The sequence below is a fragment of the Phasianus colchicus genome, chromosome 1, assembly GCF_987193195.1.
Source record: "Phasianus colchicus chromosome 1, bPhaCol1.hap1.1, whole genome shotgun sequence".
Taxonomy (NCBI): domain Eukaryota; kingdom Metazoa; phylum Chordata; class Aves; order Galliformes; family Phasianidae; genus Phasianus; species Phasianus colchicus.
Window position 1 is genome coordinate 20,973,558 of NC_143436.1, and position 15,956 is coordinate 20,989,513.

The 15,956-nt window shown below is 43.1% G+C and overlaps 1 protein-coding gene across 1 annotated transcript; it reads left to right on the forward strand.

Annotated features, from left to right (window-relative positions):
* The first annotated feature begins 255 nt into the window (after positions 1-255).
* SELENOO (selenoprotein O) lies at positions 256-14,949 on the forward strand. The gene is made up of 9 exons (XM_031614909.2): positions 256-792; positions 1,781-1,984; positions 2,794-2,974; positions 6,593-6,723; positions 7,126-7,406; positions 7,719-7,869; positions 9,941-10,126; positions 10,655-10,811; positions 11,428-14,949. Exons 1-9 carry the CDS (start codon positions 263-265, stop codon positions 11,605-11,607), a joined length of 2,001 nt encoding a protein of 666 aa, XP_031470769.2. The 5' UTR covers positions 256-262; the 3' UTR covers positions 11,608-14,949.
* The last annotated feature ends 1,007 nt before the right edge of the window (positions 14,950-15,956 follow it).

Genomic DNA, 15,956 nt, shown 5'->3' on the forward strand with positions numbered 1-15,956 from the left:
ACACTCACGGCCCCAGCGCTGCTCCTCCTCCCGTTCGCGCAGCCTCCCGGCCCGGCAGCCCTTCCAGCTCCGGGCCCCGGCTTTTATTCCCCCGGGCCACCTTGGTGCCGCCAGCCGGCCCGCCCCCGCTCTGCGGCCGCCCATTGGCTCCAGCTCGCCGCCACCGGACCCGCGCGCACCGCTCCCCGGCCGCCCGCAGGGCTCCGTTCCCCGCGGCTGTGCGGCGCTGCGCGGCGGGCGGGGCCTCCCCGGGGGCGGGCGGATGGCCGCGGCGTTGCGCCGCCGCTCGGTGCCGTCGCCGCTCGTCTTCCGCGCCGCCATGCAGCGCCCCGCGGGTCCTCCGTCGCGGCCGAGTAGCCCCGAGGGGGCGGGCGGGGGGGGCTGGCTGAGCGCGCTGCGCTTCGACAACCTGGCGCTGCGCTCGCTGCCCGTCGACCCTTCCGAGGACGGCGCTCCGCGGGCCGTGCCCGGCGCCTGCTTCGCCCGGGTGCGGCCCACCCCGCTGCGCAACCCGCGGCTCGTGGCCGCGTCGCCGCCGGCGCTGGCGCTGCTGGGGCTGGAGGCCGGCGGCCCCGAGGCCGAGCGGGAGGCGGAGGCCGCCCTGTACTTCAGCGGGAACCGGCTGCTGCCCGGCTCGGAGCCCGCGGCGCACTGCTACTGCGGGCACCAGTTTGGCAGCTTCGCGGGGCAGCTGGGCGACGGCGCCGCCATCTACCTGGGCGAGGTGCGCGGCCCGCGCGGCGCCCGGTGGGAGCTGCAGCTGAAGGGCGCCGGGATCACACCTTTCTCCCGGTACGGGGCGGCGGGGCCGGGCGGGGGGAGCGCTGCGCACCGCGCGCTGCTGGCCTGGCCGCGCCGTTCCCAGCGCTGCTGGCGCTGCCCCGGCTCCAGCCTGGGCTGTGGGAAGGTCTCGGAGCGCGTGCTGCCCGAGCGCCTGCATGATTTCGCTCTCACGTTTGCTGGGAGTTCAGATTCCGCTCTGCCTGAACTTCGCAGCGCTTCAGCGCGTACAGCTGAGACCTGGGGGAGGCCGTCAGGGTAGTGCTCTTAGGACGCCTAACAGCCGTTTTTCTCGTACGGAATGAACCACCAAAAAGACGTACTGCGTGTGTTACTTGTTATTTTGGTTACGGTGGTGGTCTGCCTGTACCATGGACAGTTACAAACCCTCTGTATGCAGCTGGAGAACTGTGCAGTCTTTGTACTGCAGTGGTTAAATATTACAAAAGTATTAATTTTCAAAGCTTATTGGAGTTAAAAAGAAATCACTGTGGCTCAAAGAGAGCTTTTATAAGCAGAAAGGGCAGCAACTTTTTACACAGTCAGGGTAAGAGGAAATGGCTTTTAACCGAACGAGAAGAAATTTAAGTTAAATGTTAGGCAGAAATTCTTCACTCAGAGAGCGCTGAGGCACTGGGAGAGCTGCCCACAGAAGCTGTGGGTGCCCCATCCCTGGAGGCGTCTCAGACCAGGCTGGAGGGGGCCCTGAGAAGCCTGAGTTGGTGGGTGGCAGCCTGCCCATGGCAGAGGGTTGGACTGCGTCGCCTTTAGATTTGTCTTCTATTGCATGTGAGCTTCATTGCACAAGCGTTGTGCCCACCCACCTGAACCCCACCAGAAGCCCAGAGGTCTGGTCAGCTCAGATCTGCCCCTGTGTTGCCCTGTGATTTTGAGCAGAGAGCTTCGTTTCTCAGTCCTTGTTTCCCTCTGCTAAAGAGGAGGCTGCGCTCCCTTCCCGTGCAGCCGGAAGGCTTACGACCTGCCTGTGTCTCTGCTGCAGGCAAGCCGATGGTCGGAAGGTCCTGAGGTCAAGCATACGGGAGTTCCTGTGCAGCGAGGCCATGTTCCACCTTGGAATTCCAACAACGAGGGCTGGAACCTGTGTGACATCTGACTCGGAAGTTGTTCGTGACATATTTTATGATGGAAATCCAAAAAAAGAAAGGTGTACAGTTGTTCTGAGGATAGCGCCTACATTTATAAGGTAGGAAGAAGCCCACTTCTCTCTTTTTTTACTGTTATTCATTTAAAACTGAACACAAAAACACCATTTTAAATGTATTTTGATAACAGCAGCATTTGCTTGGTTCTTGTTCTGGAATCTTGAAATTCATTTGCCAGGCTGTGGGAAGCTGCTGTGTTAGGCCACAGGGTGAGGTGAGGCAGCATCTTGCCCATGGGCAGATAGACACTAACTCAGAGTACCACTGTGGTAGACAGTTCTGCAGATATCAAAATAAGTTTTTCATTTTTATGCTTGCATGTCGTTTTGTTTATTTCTTTTTGTTGGTAGAATTGGCATATTATAGCTCTACACCTAGCTCCAATGTTGTTGTAATGATACTCTTGAGGTTTGGGGGTGCCCTCTAAAATCCTGAGGGTGGTACTTTCCTTGTCTGAAAAGCACACACAGTTCCTGCTCCAGTGCAAAACAGGAGTTTGGGGAAGATGATGTTGCCTTAGAAGAAAATGCATGTTAAGAAAATGTGAGACATAAAGAATATATGTATATGCTCATGTGCATATGGAAAAATATATCTTATATGTGATGTCAAGTCCAGTATTTTAAATATTGATCCATCTTGTGTGCATGGATGTGCTTCCTTCTGTTGAGTCACTGAGTTTCAGCAGCTTCAGCATGGATTTTTTGCTCACAGTCAGTTGAAGGATTGGTGTTAAAATATGATATTGCACCAACAAATCCTTCTACTACATGTAACGCTGGAGGAAGTTAATGTGATCAGATAGTAGTAAAAAGTAATACTAAGCCATGCTTTTGTTATTTTCGAACAGATTTGGTTCATTTGAAATTTTCAAACCTCCTGATGAATACACAGGACGCAAAGGTCCCAGCGTTAACCGGAATGATATTCGAATACAGATGCTGGATTATGTGATCGGCACTTTCTACCCAGAAATCCAGGAGGCTCATGCAGACAACAGCATTCAGAGGAATGCCACTTTCTTCAAGGAGGTAAGGAAGATCAGTTTCTCGTCATAAATTTGTACCAGTCACTTAATATCTCATTGCTTCAGCTGCTCTTTTCTTTGGAGAAAATGCTCTCAATAGAGCTGCTTATTCATGGAATCATAGAATTGCTCAGGTTGGAAAAGACCTTAAAGATCAGCAAGTCCAACCACAACCTAACCATACTAGTGATAAAAAGCAGTGCTGATACTGATTGAACTAATGAAAGCAGTTCATCATTTACGTTAGCAACGCATGATTTCTTGTCTCTCAGCGAGCTTTCCAAAACTGTTCTTTTACTTTACTGAAGAGATTCTAGAGTGCAAGGGTGGATTCTGGCCCTGACTGTCAGGCAGTGGGTAAATGGTACTGAGGCAGCATTTGCAAGATTTTCATTTTCTAAAACATTGAAAACAGCTAAGTTGCTGCCTGTCTCTTAATATATACTATAAACGGGAATGTTGACTACAAATCACTTTAACTTTAGAATTGAAGTGTTTAAAGGCAGCCAAGCAATGAGACAGTTTTCCCAAAGAGGTAACAAAACCTCCAGCTTGGGGAATGATAAGATCAAGATAAATGTATCATAGTGGTGTAGTGGTAGGTGATTCTGTAGTGGCCTGAAGAAGGGGCTGGATGATTTCTCAGAGGCAGTTTTGAACCATTTTTAGTTACATAAGTTCAAACATCAACAATTACTGCAGCAGGGTTATAAAAGTTTAATTACAACAGCAGTAAACGTAGCATTGCTGTGTATCTCTCTGAAGTAAAATGCAGCTTAGTTAATTGGTATCTAAATTTCATCTTCCCAATTATCCTTTTCCTCACTGTTGATACTGTAATTCTTGACACTGAACTTCCATTGTATTCCTTTATCTCAGCAAGCAAGAAAGAATTTGAGGTAGGGGAATAAGATGATTCTGTTTGTGATTTGGAGTTTCATACATAATATGCTACCCTTCAGAAACCAGCTTGAAATTACCAGAGAACTGTAATAAAGATTCTGATTTGAATCACCTGATGTTCAACCTCGATGCTGATACTTGTAATTCTGCTTACTGGGTAGTTACAGCAGTCCAATGTTTTTATGTGACAACAGCTGTGATGCTTTGACATCTCCTGAAATGATCTGTTGGTGGTGAAGTGACTGCAACATGGTGCATGTTAGTCACAGAGCAGTAAGAAGACAACAGGCAGGCTTAACATCTGATGTTCTCTAACTGTTGTAAGTTCTGAGTTTGTGCATACTTGCAATAATTCATTTTTGAAAAGCAAGTGGTAGTTCAGTTCACCGTTGGGTGCTGAAGAGGTTAACTTCACTAACAGACCTTTCACACGTGAATTAATGGAGCTGGCAGTGACTGCAGTTCGCCACCAGTTGTAGGTTTGTACTGCTCTGTAGTCAGTAGCACCTTCACTTTCTTGTGGCAGAAAAGCTATGGAACTTGAGGATCTTTGCAGAGGCGTGTGTGAACAAAGACTGTTTTTCCCCTTAGATCCCTTCCCATTTCAGTCTCCACGAGCCATTCCTGCCTCTTTCTGCCTTTAACTTCTTTTCCTGACACAGTTAGTACTGATTTCTTCCCCCCGTTCTGCTATGCTTTCCTTACTGCCCTGTGTCTGTCTTATTTTTGTTGTGCTTCTCCAGTCCAGGTCTGTCCTTGCTGCAAATCTGTGCTATCACTGTACTTCCATGTTTAGTCTCCTTGGTGGAAGTTTACTGTAGCCATCTCCATCTGTACAGCACCCCAGTCTCCTGCTTCATTTACCAAACACTTCTGTCTTTTTGAATAGGAGGGAAATATTCTCAGCTCTGCTCTGATGTACTTTTATCTTGTTGCCCTGTGGAGGAAAGGGAGGAAAAAGGTACACGTGATTGCATTTCACAGTACTGATGAGAAAATAAACACAATTATCTGCATTTGCTTAAATTATTTTAAAGATTGTAGTTGTTCTTTAAACTTCCATGAACATGTTTTTTAATAGAGCATCTACCACACTTGTTTTCTAGTACGGCTAGCAGTAGAAAAATCTGGTTAAAAAGACTTGAAGGTTGAAGTAAAAAGAAAGCTGTCTGTTTCTAATCAAGATACCCATCTCTGAGCTGCATCCAAGCTTTAGTTGCTTTCAGGTGTTCTTGTTGGCTGGATTTATTTTTTGGCAGAGCATCATACATTCACACAAAAACATCCAGCGGTTGTGAATTGCTTAACTGCTGGAAGTTTTGTTCTTCTTTCCTTATTTTTTCCCATCTTCCTGGCACAGAACCGTCTTGCAGGGTGTGTCTCCCTTTCTTTCTTGCTATCAGTTTTGCGCACATGTAGCGACTTGGAACACTTGCTTCCAACTGCCCTGTGAAACAGAATTCAGGAACAGTGTGTAGAGTACTGGCAAGGAGGATATTGGAAAGAGTAGAAGCCTGGGGTCTCAAGGTGAACCAAAAGCTTTTGTTCCAACTTTCATTTACAGCTTTTTCTACCTGACAGATTATCCCAGGGTAAACATTCTCTTGTTTTTCTTCCTCATCTGACTGACTACACATCTTTAACAAAGAAAAGTGAAAGAGAATATGAAGACAAATACAAGAAACTAACATTACCTCTGTTAATGAGATCATTTTTTAAACCTTCATAAAGTACACCACATCCTGGAGAGAGCAGTCACTTTAAATTTCAGCACATTGCTAGCTATTTGGGAAGATAAATGATTTTAACTGTGAAAACAGTTTGATTCAAAAGCTTTGCTAATGGTTACATCAATTAATTTATGTCAATTCAGTGAAGCATTTAGAAATACAGAGATTTATTTAAAAGCCAGATTAGCTTCCTGAATTTTAGATTTTGTAGTTGTATTTGACAGATAGGCTAAATTAAATAACTGGACCTATTGTAAAATCACACACTGTTATCTCTGCCAAACGGGGTGCATGCAGTGATGACAGTTGAGGGTTCCACAATGGTAGCACTCAGTAAAACATCTGATAAACTCTGGTGAAACATGCATTCAGAGAAGCACGAGATTTAAATAAAGGTGCTTTTCTTGGGATATGTTTTATCTAAAAGGTGAACTCTTGGGTTTTTTCTGCTCCTGGCAGATTGAGGTAAGTGCTCATCAGTGCTGAAACTTGTTAGCAAGGAATCATGTTTGTCTAATCCACTTATCTTTTTGTAAATCACTCCTGTATACCAAGTAAACAAGAAGGCTGACTTTATCTTTGTTTCTTCCTTTTATTCCTCAGATTTTGGCTTTTTTCTCCTGCCTGTGGCTAATGGTTCTTTAAAATAAGCAGTGAGAAAAAGAATGGACAAGAAAAGCATTTAAACTTGATGTCAGATGGTTTACTGTATTTCAGTGTTCTGTCTTTAGCATGTTTGGAAGCTGTACAACTCATTTTTTGAGCGTGGAAATAAGAAAGGGAAAACAAACAAATGGGAAGTTTAGGAACTGAGCAGTTAATAAAAGGAGGAAAGAGGCCAGGTGTCTGCAAGATGCTTATATATATGGTGTGCTGCCACAGCCTGCTCCCATCAGAGCAGTAGAAAAATCCATTCAGCCTAACAAATGCTTGGAATTGTATGAATTGTCAAACACTGTGTTGAGAAACAAAATTGTTTTCTCTTTTAGATAACAAAACGGACGGCAAGATTGGTTGCTGAGTGGCAGTGTGTTGGCTTTTGCCATGGTGTGCTGAATACAGATAACATGAGCATAGTTGGATTAACTATTGACTACGGCCCTTTTGGATTTATGGACAGGTCAGTGGGGCTTATGGACGTTATTCAAAATGTGCTTATGTATTATCCGTGTGAAGCAGTCCTGATGTTGTTCACTATTGCTTTAATATCTTGGCTGTCAGGTAGACTTACAAACCTTCTTTGTAGCAAAGTAGGTTAAGTTAGGCTTGGTTGTCATGTAATTCCTGTGTTCAACTTTTATATAAAACTATATTCATAACTTCTCTAAATGTTATACTGCTCTTGTAGCTTGTGGAGCTCCTCAGTGACTGGGAGGGCAGGAAAACACCTGACCAGACAGCTTTTGGAAGGGAATCAAAACAAGGAGAATTGTTCCCTTCCAGTTGTGTTTTAGACTCCTACAGAGCTTCACAAGGTATTGGTGTCCAGATAACAAACAGAATGCTATTTCTTCTCCTGTAGATATGACCCTGAGCACATCTGCAATGGCTCCGATAACACAGGGCGCTATGCTTACAATAAACAGCCAGAGATTTGCAAGTGGAATCTAGGGAAGCTTGCTGAAGCCTTAGTCCCAGAGCTGCCCTTGGAAATAAGTGAGCTCATCCTGGAAGAAGAATACGATGCAGAATTTGAAAAACATTATTTGCAGAAGATGAGGAAGAAACTAGGCCTAATTCAGTTGGAATTAGAAGAAGATAGTAAGCTGGTGTCTGAACTACTGGAAACCATGCATCTCACAGGTTGGTGAAGAATGCAGGTAGACCATGAGTACCTTACAGTTACACCAAGCCATCATTTTCATCCTCACCTTACAAGAAAGCAGCCTTGCACAACTACATTGTCATCTGAGAGAACAGAAGACTGAGGGAGAACTGAATTTGTGTGAACTGTGTGGCAGTTGCTACTTTTTTACATGGCACCCCTGTGTTGCACTGCACTCTTGCTGAGACAGTGCCACACTGCTTTGAGGGCAGGAGGGTTAGGAGGGGACTGTGGGACCTGTTTTCCTACCGATTTCTCAGTTCCATTACCCATAAAATTCATTTTTTCAGGTGGAGACTTCACAAATATTTTCTACTTGCTGAGTTCATTCTCAGTAGATACTGATCCTTCAAGACTGGAAGATTTCTTAGAAAAGCTTATGAGTCAGTGTGCTTCAGTGGAAGAACTGAGAGTTGCTTTCAAACCTCAGATGGATCCAAGGTAACGCTGTTGTTTCCTTAAATGCTTTGGCCAGTGCTTTTAGTTTCATCTTTGCTATAATAAATTCAGACTGCTATGTATTACAAAGCTAGTAATATCACAATTGGAAATCTCACCGTTAAGCAGATGCATCACAATCTACAGCAGTGGAAATTCTTGCGTGGTTTGTGACTGTTAAATGCTCAGCAGGGACTTGCAGAGGGTGGCTCTTGGGCTACACTTCTCAGGATTTTTGTTTTTATCCTTTCTTCTTCCTCACTTTCCCTGCTACTGAGCCAATGGCAGAATTCCAGATAGTGAAGTAATGCAGTAATATTTTATGGATGTAATAGATTTAAACAACAGCTCCCTGTGTCTTGTCAGTTTTCTGTCCTGTATACTGTTGGCTAATCACTTCTAGCCACCAATACTCTGAGCTGAGTATAGCTGAAATGCACGATTCAGACTCTGCAACCTGTTTGGTGCCATTCTTGTTCTGTAGCTCAACTGCTCTGAATGTGATAAAATGGTAATTTTTGTTCACCTGCTGATTTATGAAAGTGATTTATAAAAGTGGAGCAGTTTTCCACTTTTTTTGGAGCAGTGCAAAACAGGGAAGTTGTTTGATCCATGAGTTTGTCCTTTTTTTTTTTTTTTTTTTAAATCCTAGCATCTCACAGATGGGATGGGAAAAATTACAAGTGGGTGTATTTTGGGTAGGGCTTTTCCTCTTCCTCTTTCACAAACATTCCATGAATGTAACCTATGAAATTGTTCAGCTTTCTCTGTGTGTTGATATCACAGTTATCAGCTCAGTGAGCAGGGACTTGGGCAGAAGAACTGGTTGGTATAAGCTTGCTCACCTAAGTTTGATGTTATGCCAAGATTGCTGGAAGTGATCATTTATCATCTTGGAAATGTTACTTATGTACCATCACTAAAACTTAAGCAACTAAAATGAGAAGTAAATAAGTTGGTAGACACTGCTTCTTTAATTAAGTTCCAGGCTTCAGCTACTTTAAAATTGAAGGCACCTGTGTTTGTATTACATTTAGGCTTAAAGAGGAATGTGGAAGGTCACTATAAATCACCGTGATACGGAGTAAAGCTTTGGAGTGGGGGCACAGTAGTACATTAAACTGAGTGCAGAACTGATGGAATTCCAAGTGCTGTGGTAATAATTAGTATAACTGAAGTAAATGAAAGCACGTAGCTTATCTCTGCCTACTGAAATTAGGAAAACACAATTTTGATATAATTAGTTGTCTGATGCTGGGGAGCGATGGTTTTTGTTTGTGAATGCATTGTGAATGCATAGAAAAATAAGTGGAGTGTTCTAATATTCTGCAACTTGGACTCTTGGCTCTTTAGTTTACTTGTTCAGTTATGAATCCAGGAAAAAAAAAGGCTACCATCATAGCCAAAATACAACGAAGTTCTTCCATATCACCAGCTAACACAGTCTAATGCAAAAAGATACAGTCCTAATCAACCTTAGAATTTGCTTTTAGTACTGCTGAGAAGAGTAGGTGTTGAATACTTGTTTTTAATGTTGGTACAGTATTAATGTTTGAAAATGCATTTTAAAAATGCATAGATTCTCTTCTGTTCTCTTACTGAGGTAGGATGAAGTTCCTTATCCCATACTCCTCTCAAAGGAGGGTGTTTTGATGAGAGCTTTGCATCTAAATCCAAATGGTAGTTCTGAAACTCTACTGTCTACACTTTGTGTATCACAGGAATGCAGATTAAACACACTGTTCCTCTCCCCCTTCTTTAGTAAAAATAAGTGAAGTTTTATGTATGTTTTATGTATTTTTATATTATATATATGTATGTATATAAATATTTACACGTATTTATATTATATATGTATGTGTATATATGTTCACAAAACAAATATATATATATATATATATATAAAACATATATGTTTGTTTGTTTTGTGAATTATAAACACTGGTATTTAATTTCTGCAGTGGAGTCATAGTTTATTGTGAATGTTTTCACATCTACTTCTTGCTTGCAGAGCTTGCAGAAACAGGCCTTGCAACTTTAATGTCTAATGAGTATTTTTTCCCACTGTTCCCAGACAACTGTCAATGATGCTGATGTTGGCTCAGTCTAATCCTCAGCTGTTTGCACTCATTGGAACAAAAGCTAATATAAATAAAGAATTAGAACGCATTGAACAATTCTCTAAACTGCAGCAGTTAACAGAAGCTGACTTACTCAGCAAAAATAAAAGACACTGGACAGAATGGCTGGAGAAATACAGGTAAGGTATACACTGGTCTATAGCAGTATGTTTGCTCTGCACTTTGAGAATGATGTGCGTGTCTCATGAAAAAAGAGGGTTTCAAAGTAAGCAGACTGAGGGACAGAGGTGAGGGTGCAAGCAACTGAGAGTGTTAACCAGTGTGTAAGAAAGAGTTCACTGTTAATTGGAGGCTGTCAGTACAAAAAATGTCCAGTGGAACGTTAGTTGTTTCTGCTGTGTGGCTTAGGTCAGGACTTCTTTCCTCACCTGGCTGGCTGGGCTCTTGTTTAACAGTGGTCTGAGAGTTTTAGCATGCATTCCTGCTGACAGATCAAACAGCTGCAGCTGTATTGCATCCCTTTCATCAGAATGTGAAACAATTCCACCAATAAACAAGCACAGAAATATTTAAAAGCTAAGTTCTGAATGTGAAGGTTTTCACAGAGCAGTGCATGACAGGCAACCAGCTATAGATCTTCAGACAAAGAATCATATCGACTTTTACATCTGGAAGCAAACTCGTTGTTTCTGCATGCTTAATTTCAGAGTCCGTTTACACAAAGAAGTAGAAAACATCAGTGATGTTGATGCCTGGAATACTGAACGTGTGAAGGTTATGAATTCCAACAATCCAAAATACATCTTGAGAAATTATATTGCCCAGAATGCCATAGAAGCAGCTGAAAATGGGGATTTCTCAGAGGTAAGACTGCTGCTGAACAGCTGTATAGGTTTGCATGGATGTGTAGTGCTGCTGCTCTTTAACACGATTCTAGATGAGCTTCATTCTGGCTGCTTTGTCAGTAAAGGGATTGGGAATTTTCTGTTTGTAATACTTGTCCTGTTTTTGAGTGAGCTGTGGTTTTAATGAGTGCTGAACAAAGAGAGGAACTGAAAATCTGAGTCTGAACTTTACGTGATCTTAAGACACTTCATTATTTTGAAGTTGGGGAATAACTTCCACCTGGTCCTTGCTGTGCTATATGATATAATTAAAAACTCCTGGCTTTCATCTGTGGAGCTCAGCATGCAGATTGTTACATTCAGAATAAGGGTCAAGTAATGTATTCTGAAAAATACGTCAAAAGGATTTGTATACAAGACCTACATTTTAAGTTATCTGAGCTTGAGTTCCATGCAGATACAAATTACTTTACAGTTTTGGGCTCATTTCTGTAGATATTTTTCATCTATTTCCTATTTGGCTTGCCTGGAGTTTGCGTATCAAAAGCAGCATACACAATCATCACTTAGTTTGAGGTTCTTTTCTACATCATTTTGTCTTTCTAAACTGTAACCATACTGTATTTTTTCTGTAGGTGAGAAATGTATTGAAACTCCTGGAAAATCCATTCCAAGAAACAGAAGATTGCGCGGAGATAGAGGAGGAAACAACCTCTGCAGCAGCTGCTTGCGCTCAAGCAACCAGAAGCAGGCTACCATATTGCAGTAAACCTCCACTCTGGGCTTCAGAGCTCTGTGTTACATGATCTTCGTAACTGCCTTGTTTCATTTTTTGCTGTAAACTGAAGACTGTGATCCTCCTTCAGCAGTGAAGAATTGAGCAAGGCAATCATCAAAGTGCTATTAAGTTATTGAAACAACCCTACATTTGGATGCATCTACAACAGTCTTCAGCTGTGCTTAATTTAGAGCAGTCTTGGATCCTTGGAACAAGCTGATAATGCTGGGCAGTCTGTACAAATTGTTTCTTTGTGTGTTTTGAGACCAAAAGCCTTTCCTTTATTCATACCACATTGCAGTATTTTCTGTTGAGACACACTGACTTTTGAACATCCAAATGGAGTTGTTATGTGAAGACAAAAGTATCAAGTCAGGAGTCTGATCTGTTTTTGTCTGATGTCTTAACTTATAGTACTTCTAACATCTATTTGCTGCTTTTTCTATGCAGGAATTTCTAGTCCTCTTTAATGGAGGAATAGATTCAGTGATGCTTGTTTTAAGCCATGATTCAGTTAATCAGTTCATTTATTGTGAACCTTTAGGTTGATATTTAATCTTTATTTTCAGAGAGTCTGTAGGCGGGGGTTTGAAGGGGAAACACGTGGGTTTTGTTCTTTTTTGTGTTTTGTTATATATAATACATAAGGAGCAGAATTAAGGGAGACTGTATATTTGCACGTGAAAACCTTGCTGGTGAAGTCATTTCAGAATTCACAGTGTTTACATACAGTATACACATATGCAAATATCTACAAAAGCCATGAGTGCAGTTTGTAAGTCAGTTGTAAATTCACTCAGGCAAATTCAGTTGTCTAAATGAGCATGAACTGTACAGATGACCCCAGTACTCAAACACAGGTTCCTTCTGTTGATTTGTGTACTCTTTTCACAGTTTTTCTTGAGTGCAGCACGCAGCTGGGATGCCTGTTCACAGTGTTCAGGAGATGCTTCCATTCCCACTGTGGTCTTGTGCATCTTGCTTTGCTTCTGTGGCTTTTGAGAATTTTTACACTGTAAAGAGAAGAATGTACTATTTAAGGAGTGTATTATTTGAGCATTGTGTAAAAGATTCTAGAGGAGGATGGGAGCTGACTTGCTTGAAAATGTATTGATAGTATTTCAGTGGGTTTCATTTGAGATTTTAGAGGAAAATCTGTTTCTTCTATTGCCATGTCAGCAAAAATATAAGAAGGTTTGACTGAGTTTTCTGAACTTACTTCTCAAGGGCTCTGGTTCTCATATCCTTGTGCAAGTCTGACATAGTGCAAAGGTTTCTCTTTTCCAAAGAAGCCACTGTCTTCCACTGAGTTTAAGGGCAGTCTAGGAAATAACTCTTTGCCTCTGTACAGGACAGGCATTAGCTCAGGTTGAAATGAGCTCTTTTAGGTCTTCCTCAAATCATGAGCTATGGAGAAACAGGGAGAAAGCTGGGCAGCTGCTTGTCCAGCTCTACTAGTAATCAGTTTGTTCTTGCTGCCACAGCAAATAGGTGGTGTTTTGAATGCAGACATGAATTCTGCCTTGCCTTTGACTTACTTAGAAAAGCTGACACTAAGAAATGTCAGGCAAGTGAGAATCTGACAGACATGGCACCTTCTGTGACATCTCAGAGTCCTTACTGAAAAGGATAAATGTGAAGAAGTGTTTGTCCAATCTGGGGCAGAATGGTGCATTTGGAAGAGGATGTACCTTTAAGAAGGCAGCAATAATGTCAGGGCTGGAGTGAATGATGGCTTCCAGCCCCTGCAAGTCTGTGATTCTGTAATACTTGCTGGTGCAGCTGGTTGTCTCCTAGAAGCAATCCATTTCTGTAGGAGTTTGACTGCTGAAGTGGCTGTCATCAGACATCATCCTTCATTGAACTTGGGGACTTCTGAAACCATCTCATGGAAACTTTCTGCAAGGCAGTGTTGGGTAAGGACTGTGCCAGGGGAGGGACGGCAAGGGAAGTGTGCTGGCAGTTGAAAGACATGTCAGGCATACTCATGGCAAATTTGCAGAACCTGTGATCTCTTATGCCAGGAGGAATTAATAGGAAGGGAAAAAAAAAATTGCTCATAGTGATCATAACTGTGTGCTCGTTTTATTTCTTAATTTATATTTTGGGAGGCAGAAAGGAGCACTGTTGTGGTGGAGCTCTGCTTAAGCTGTTGACTTAACAAAGTGGTCTGTAGTAATGATTTTAAACCATACCTCAGGGATTATGTATTTTTAATGGCATTCTGACATTACTTTATTTTGGGGTCTGAGTAGATCTTATTAATGCATGGAGAAAGAGAATGGTATTATAGCACTGTATTTGGACACAGGAGACGTTGAATTAAATACTGAATTAATTTCCATATGAAGAAGCACATGAATTCACCGTTGCAACACCAAACTCACGCAGAGAGAGAGGGAGATACTTTGAAATAGCAAATTTATTCTTAAAAAGGGATGCCAAATGTAAAAGTGAAGAATGAAAATGTGGGGTACGTTTCCCACTAAATGCGTTCTTAAGTGAGAACCAAGTGCAAGAGGACTGGAAAGCTCAAAATTACAACTAGAGAACATTCATCGTGTGGCTGCTTTGGTGTGCCACCTAAAGCTGAGTCTGTAATAAATACCCTGTGCTCACAACTGTGAGTACACTCTCCATGTTTCTGCCAGGGTTGAGCTGTTGGCATTGAACTGCTTGGTTTCTCAGTGCATGCAATAATATTGATGCTCTGTATTGGAATAAAAGTGACAAAGCCAAATAGAATCTTGTGCTCTTCTAGCACCTTCATTCCAAAAGGCAAATGAGTTTCAGCTCATCAGTAGTCACTTTGTTCTGTTCCCAAAGCATTGTGAAAGTGGTGGCTTGTTAAGGACAATTCAACTAAGTTCTGAGCTAGGCTAACCTTAATCTTTTAGGTCGGGTCTTTAGAGAGAAAGAAATACAGCTCGTAACATTTGAGAGTCTTAATATTACGAATCATAAATTGCTGCTTGTTTTTTTAGAGCTCGTATGTGCTATACTTAAGCCTGAAAATAATTATTTCTAATCAGATATAAAAAGACTTTAAGGCTCAGAATGAATTTGTGACTCTTCAACACCAACAGTGTTCTTTGGAAACCCTTTGGTTGCACTTTGATCCTCTGCCTATACAACCTGACCGGCCATTGCCTGAAAGCAGATGGCACCCAGAGGACCAGGAGCCCCACTGCAATGTGGGGTCCTGATGTCTCGTGACTGAGATTTCACCATCACAGCTTCCTGAGCTTGTAGAACTAGGATTGCTTGATGTTTGACTCTCACTGTTCTCTTTGGAATGGTTTTGTTTGTTTCTCTTCAGACAAATGCTGCTGTCTTTAATTCTTTTATTAAAAAAAATAAATCCAAAATGTAATTTTAATATCCTGGTCTGTGCCTGTTGTTTCCTGGGAGGTCTTCCCTGATAACGCTGCCATTCAGCAGCATTTTCTGTGCAGAAGCAGTAGTGCTGGGTCAGTGTCAGGTGGCCAGATGGGATCACAGCAATCTCACTTGATATTTTTGCAGTGTTTTCTGAGGAGTAAATGGTGACAGCTGCAGCCTCCTGCCTTGCCAGCAATGCCAGCAGTGTGTGCGGGGCAGGTAGGGATCTTTACCTCTTAGTTACTTGTCTGTAAGGCCTACACTGATGTCTCTTTAATCCCAAAGATTTAAGAAGGAAAAGGGGGAAAGGGAGAAACTCAACTGCCTAGTGTCAGCAGATATGGGATTTGATTTTTAAGCCCTGCTCAAAGAAGTAGGCCTTGGAGTCAAAAGGGAAGAAGCATTATAAAATATCTCTGTCAGGAGTCAATAGGAGGCAGACACAGATACCAGGCTAACTCTCATCCTGGCAGCCCTGTGGTGCAGCTTTGGCTCTGCAGCTCAGCTGCCCCAATAAGCCCCGTGTGTGGGCTGCTCCTTGCTCTGTTTTTGCAGTCTCAAGGCCTTCTCTTCTCTTCACCCTGTCCCACAGCCACAAGCTGAGTTGTTGGGTGGGGGAGAGAGGGGGAGGAGCAGCTGCTCCAAAGTGCCCAGAGGGCTCCTCTGTGCCTTGTATCACCCTGCTCAGCCATAGGAGGTGGGGGTTCCTCCCAGGGAGCCATAGCTCACAGTGGCTGGGCTCTGCCCTACTAGTGGGATGTGAGGAGTGGCTGCTGCTGCAGCATTTCCTTCTTCCTGGGCCCTCATTTCTGCTTTTTCCCTTTCTGCTGCTGTCCTGCGTGTGGTGTGCCCCATCCCTGGAGGTGCTGGAGGCCAGGCTGGAGGGCCTTTGGGCAGCCTGATCTAGTGAGAGGTGCCCTGCCCACAGCATGGGTGGCACTGCATGGTCTTTAGGGCTCCTTCCAACCCAAACTGTTCTGTGGTGGCAGTGGGGTGAGAGAGCAA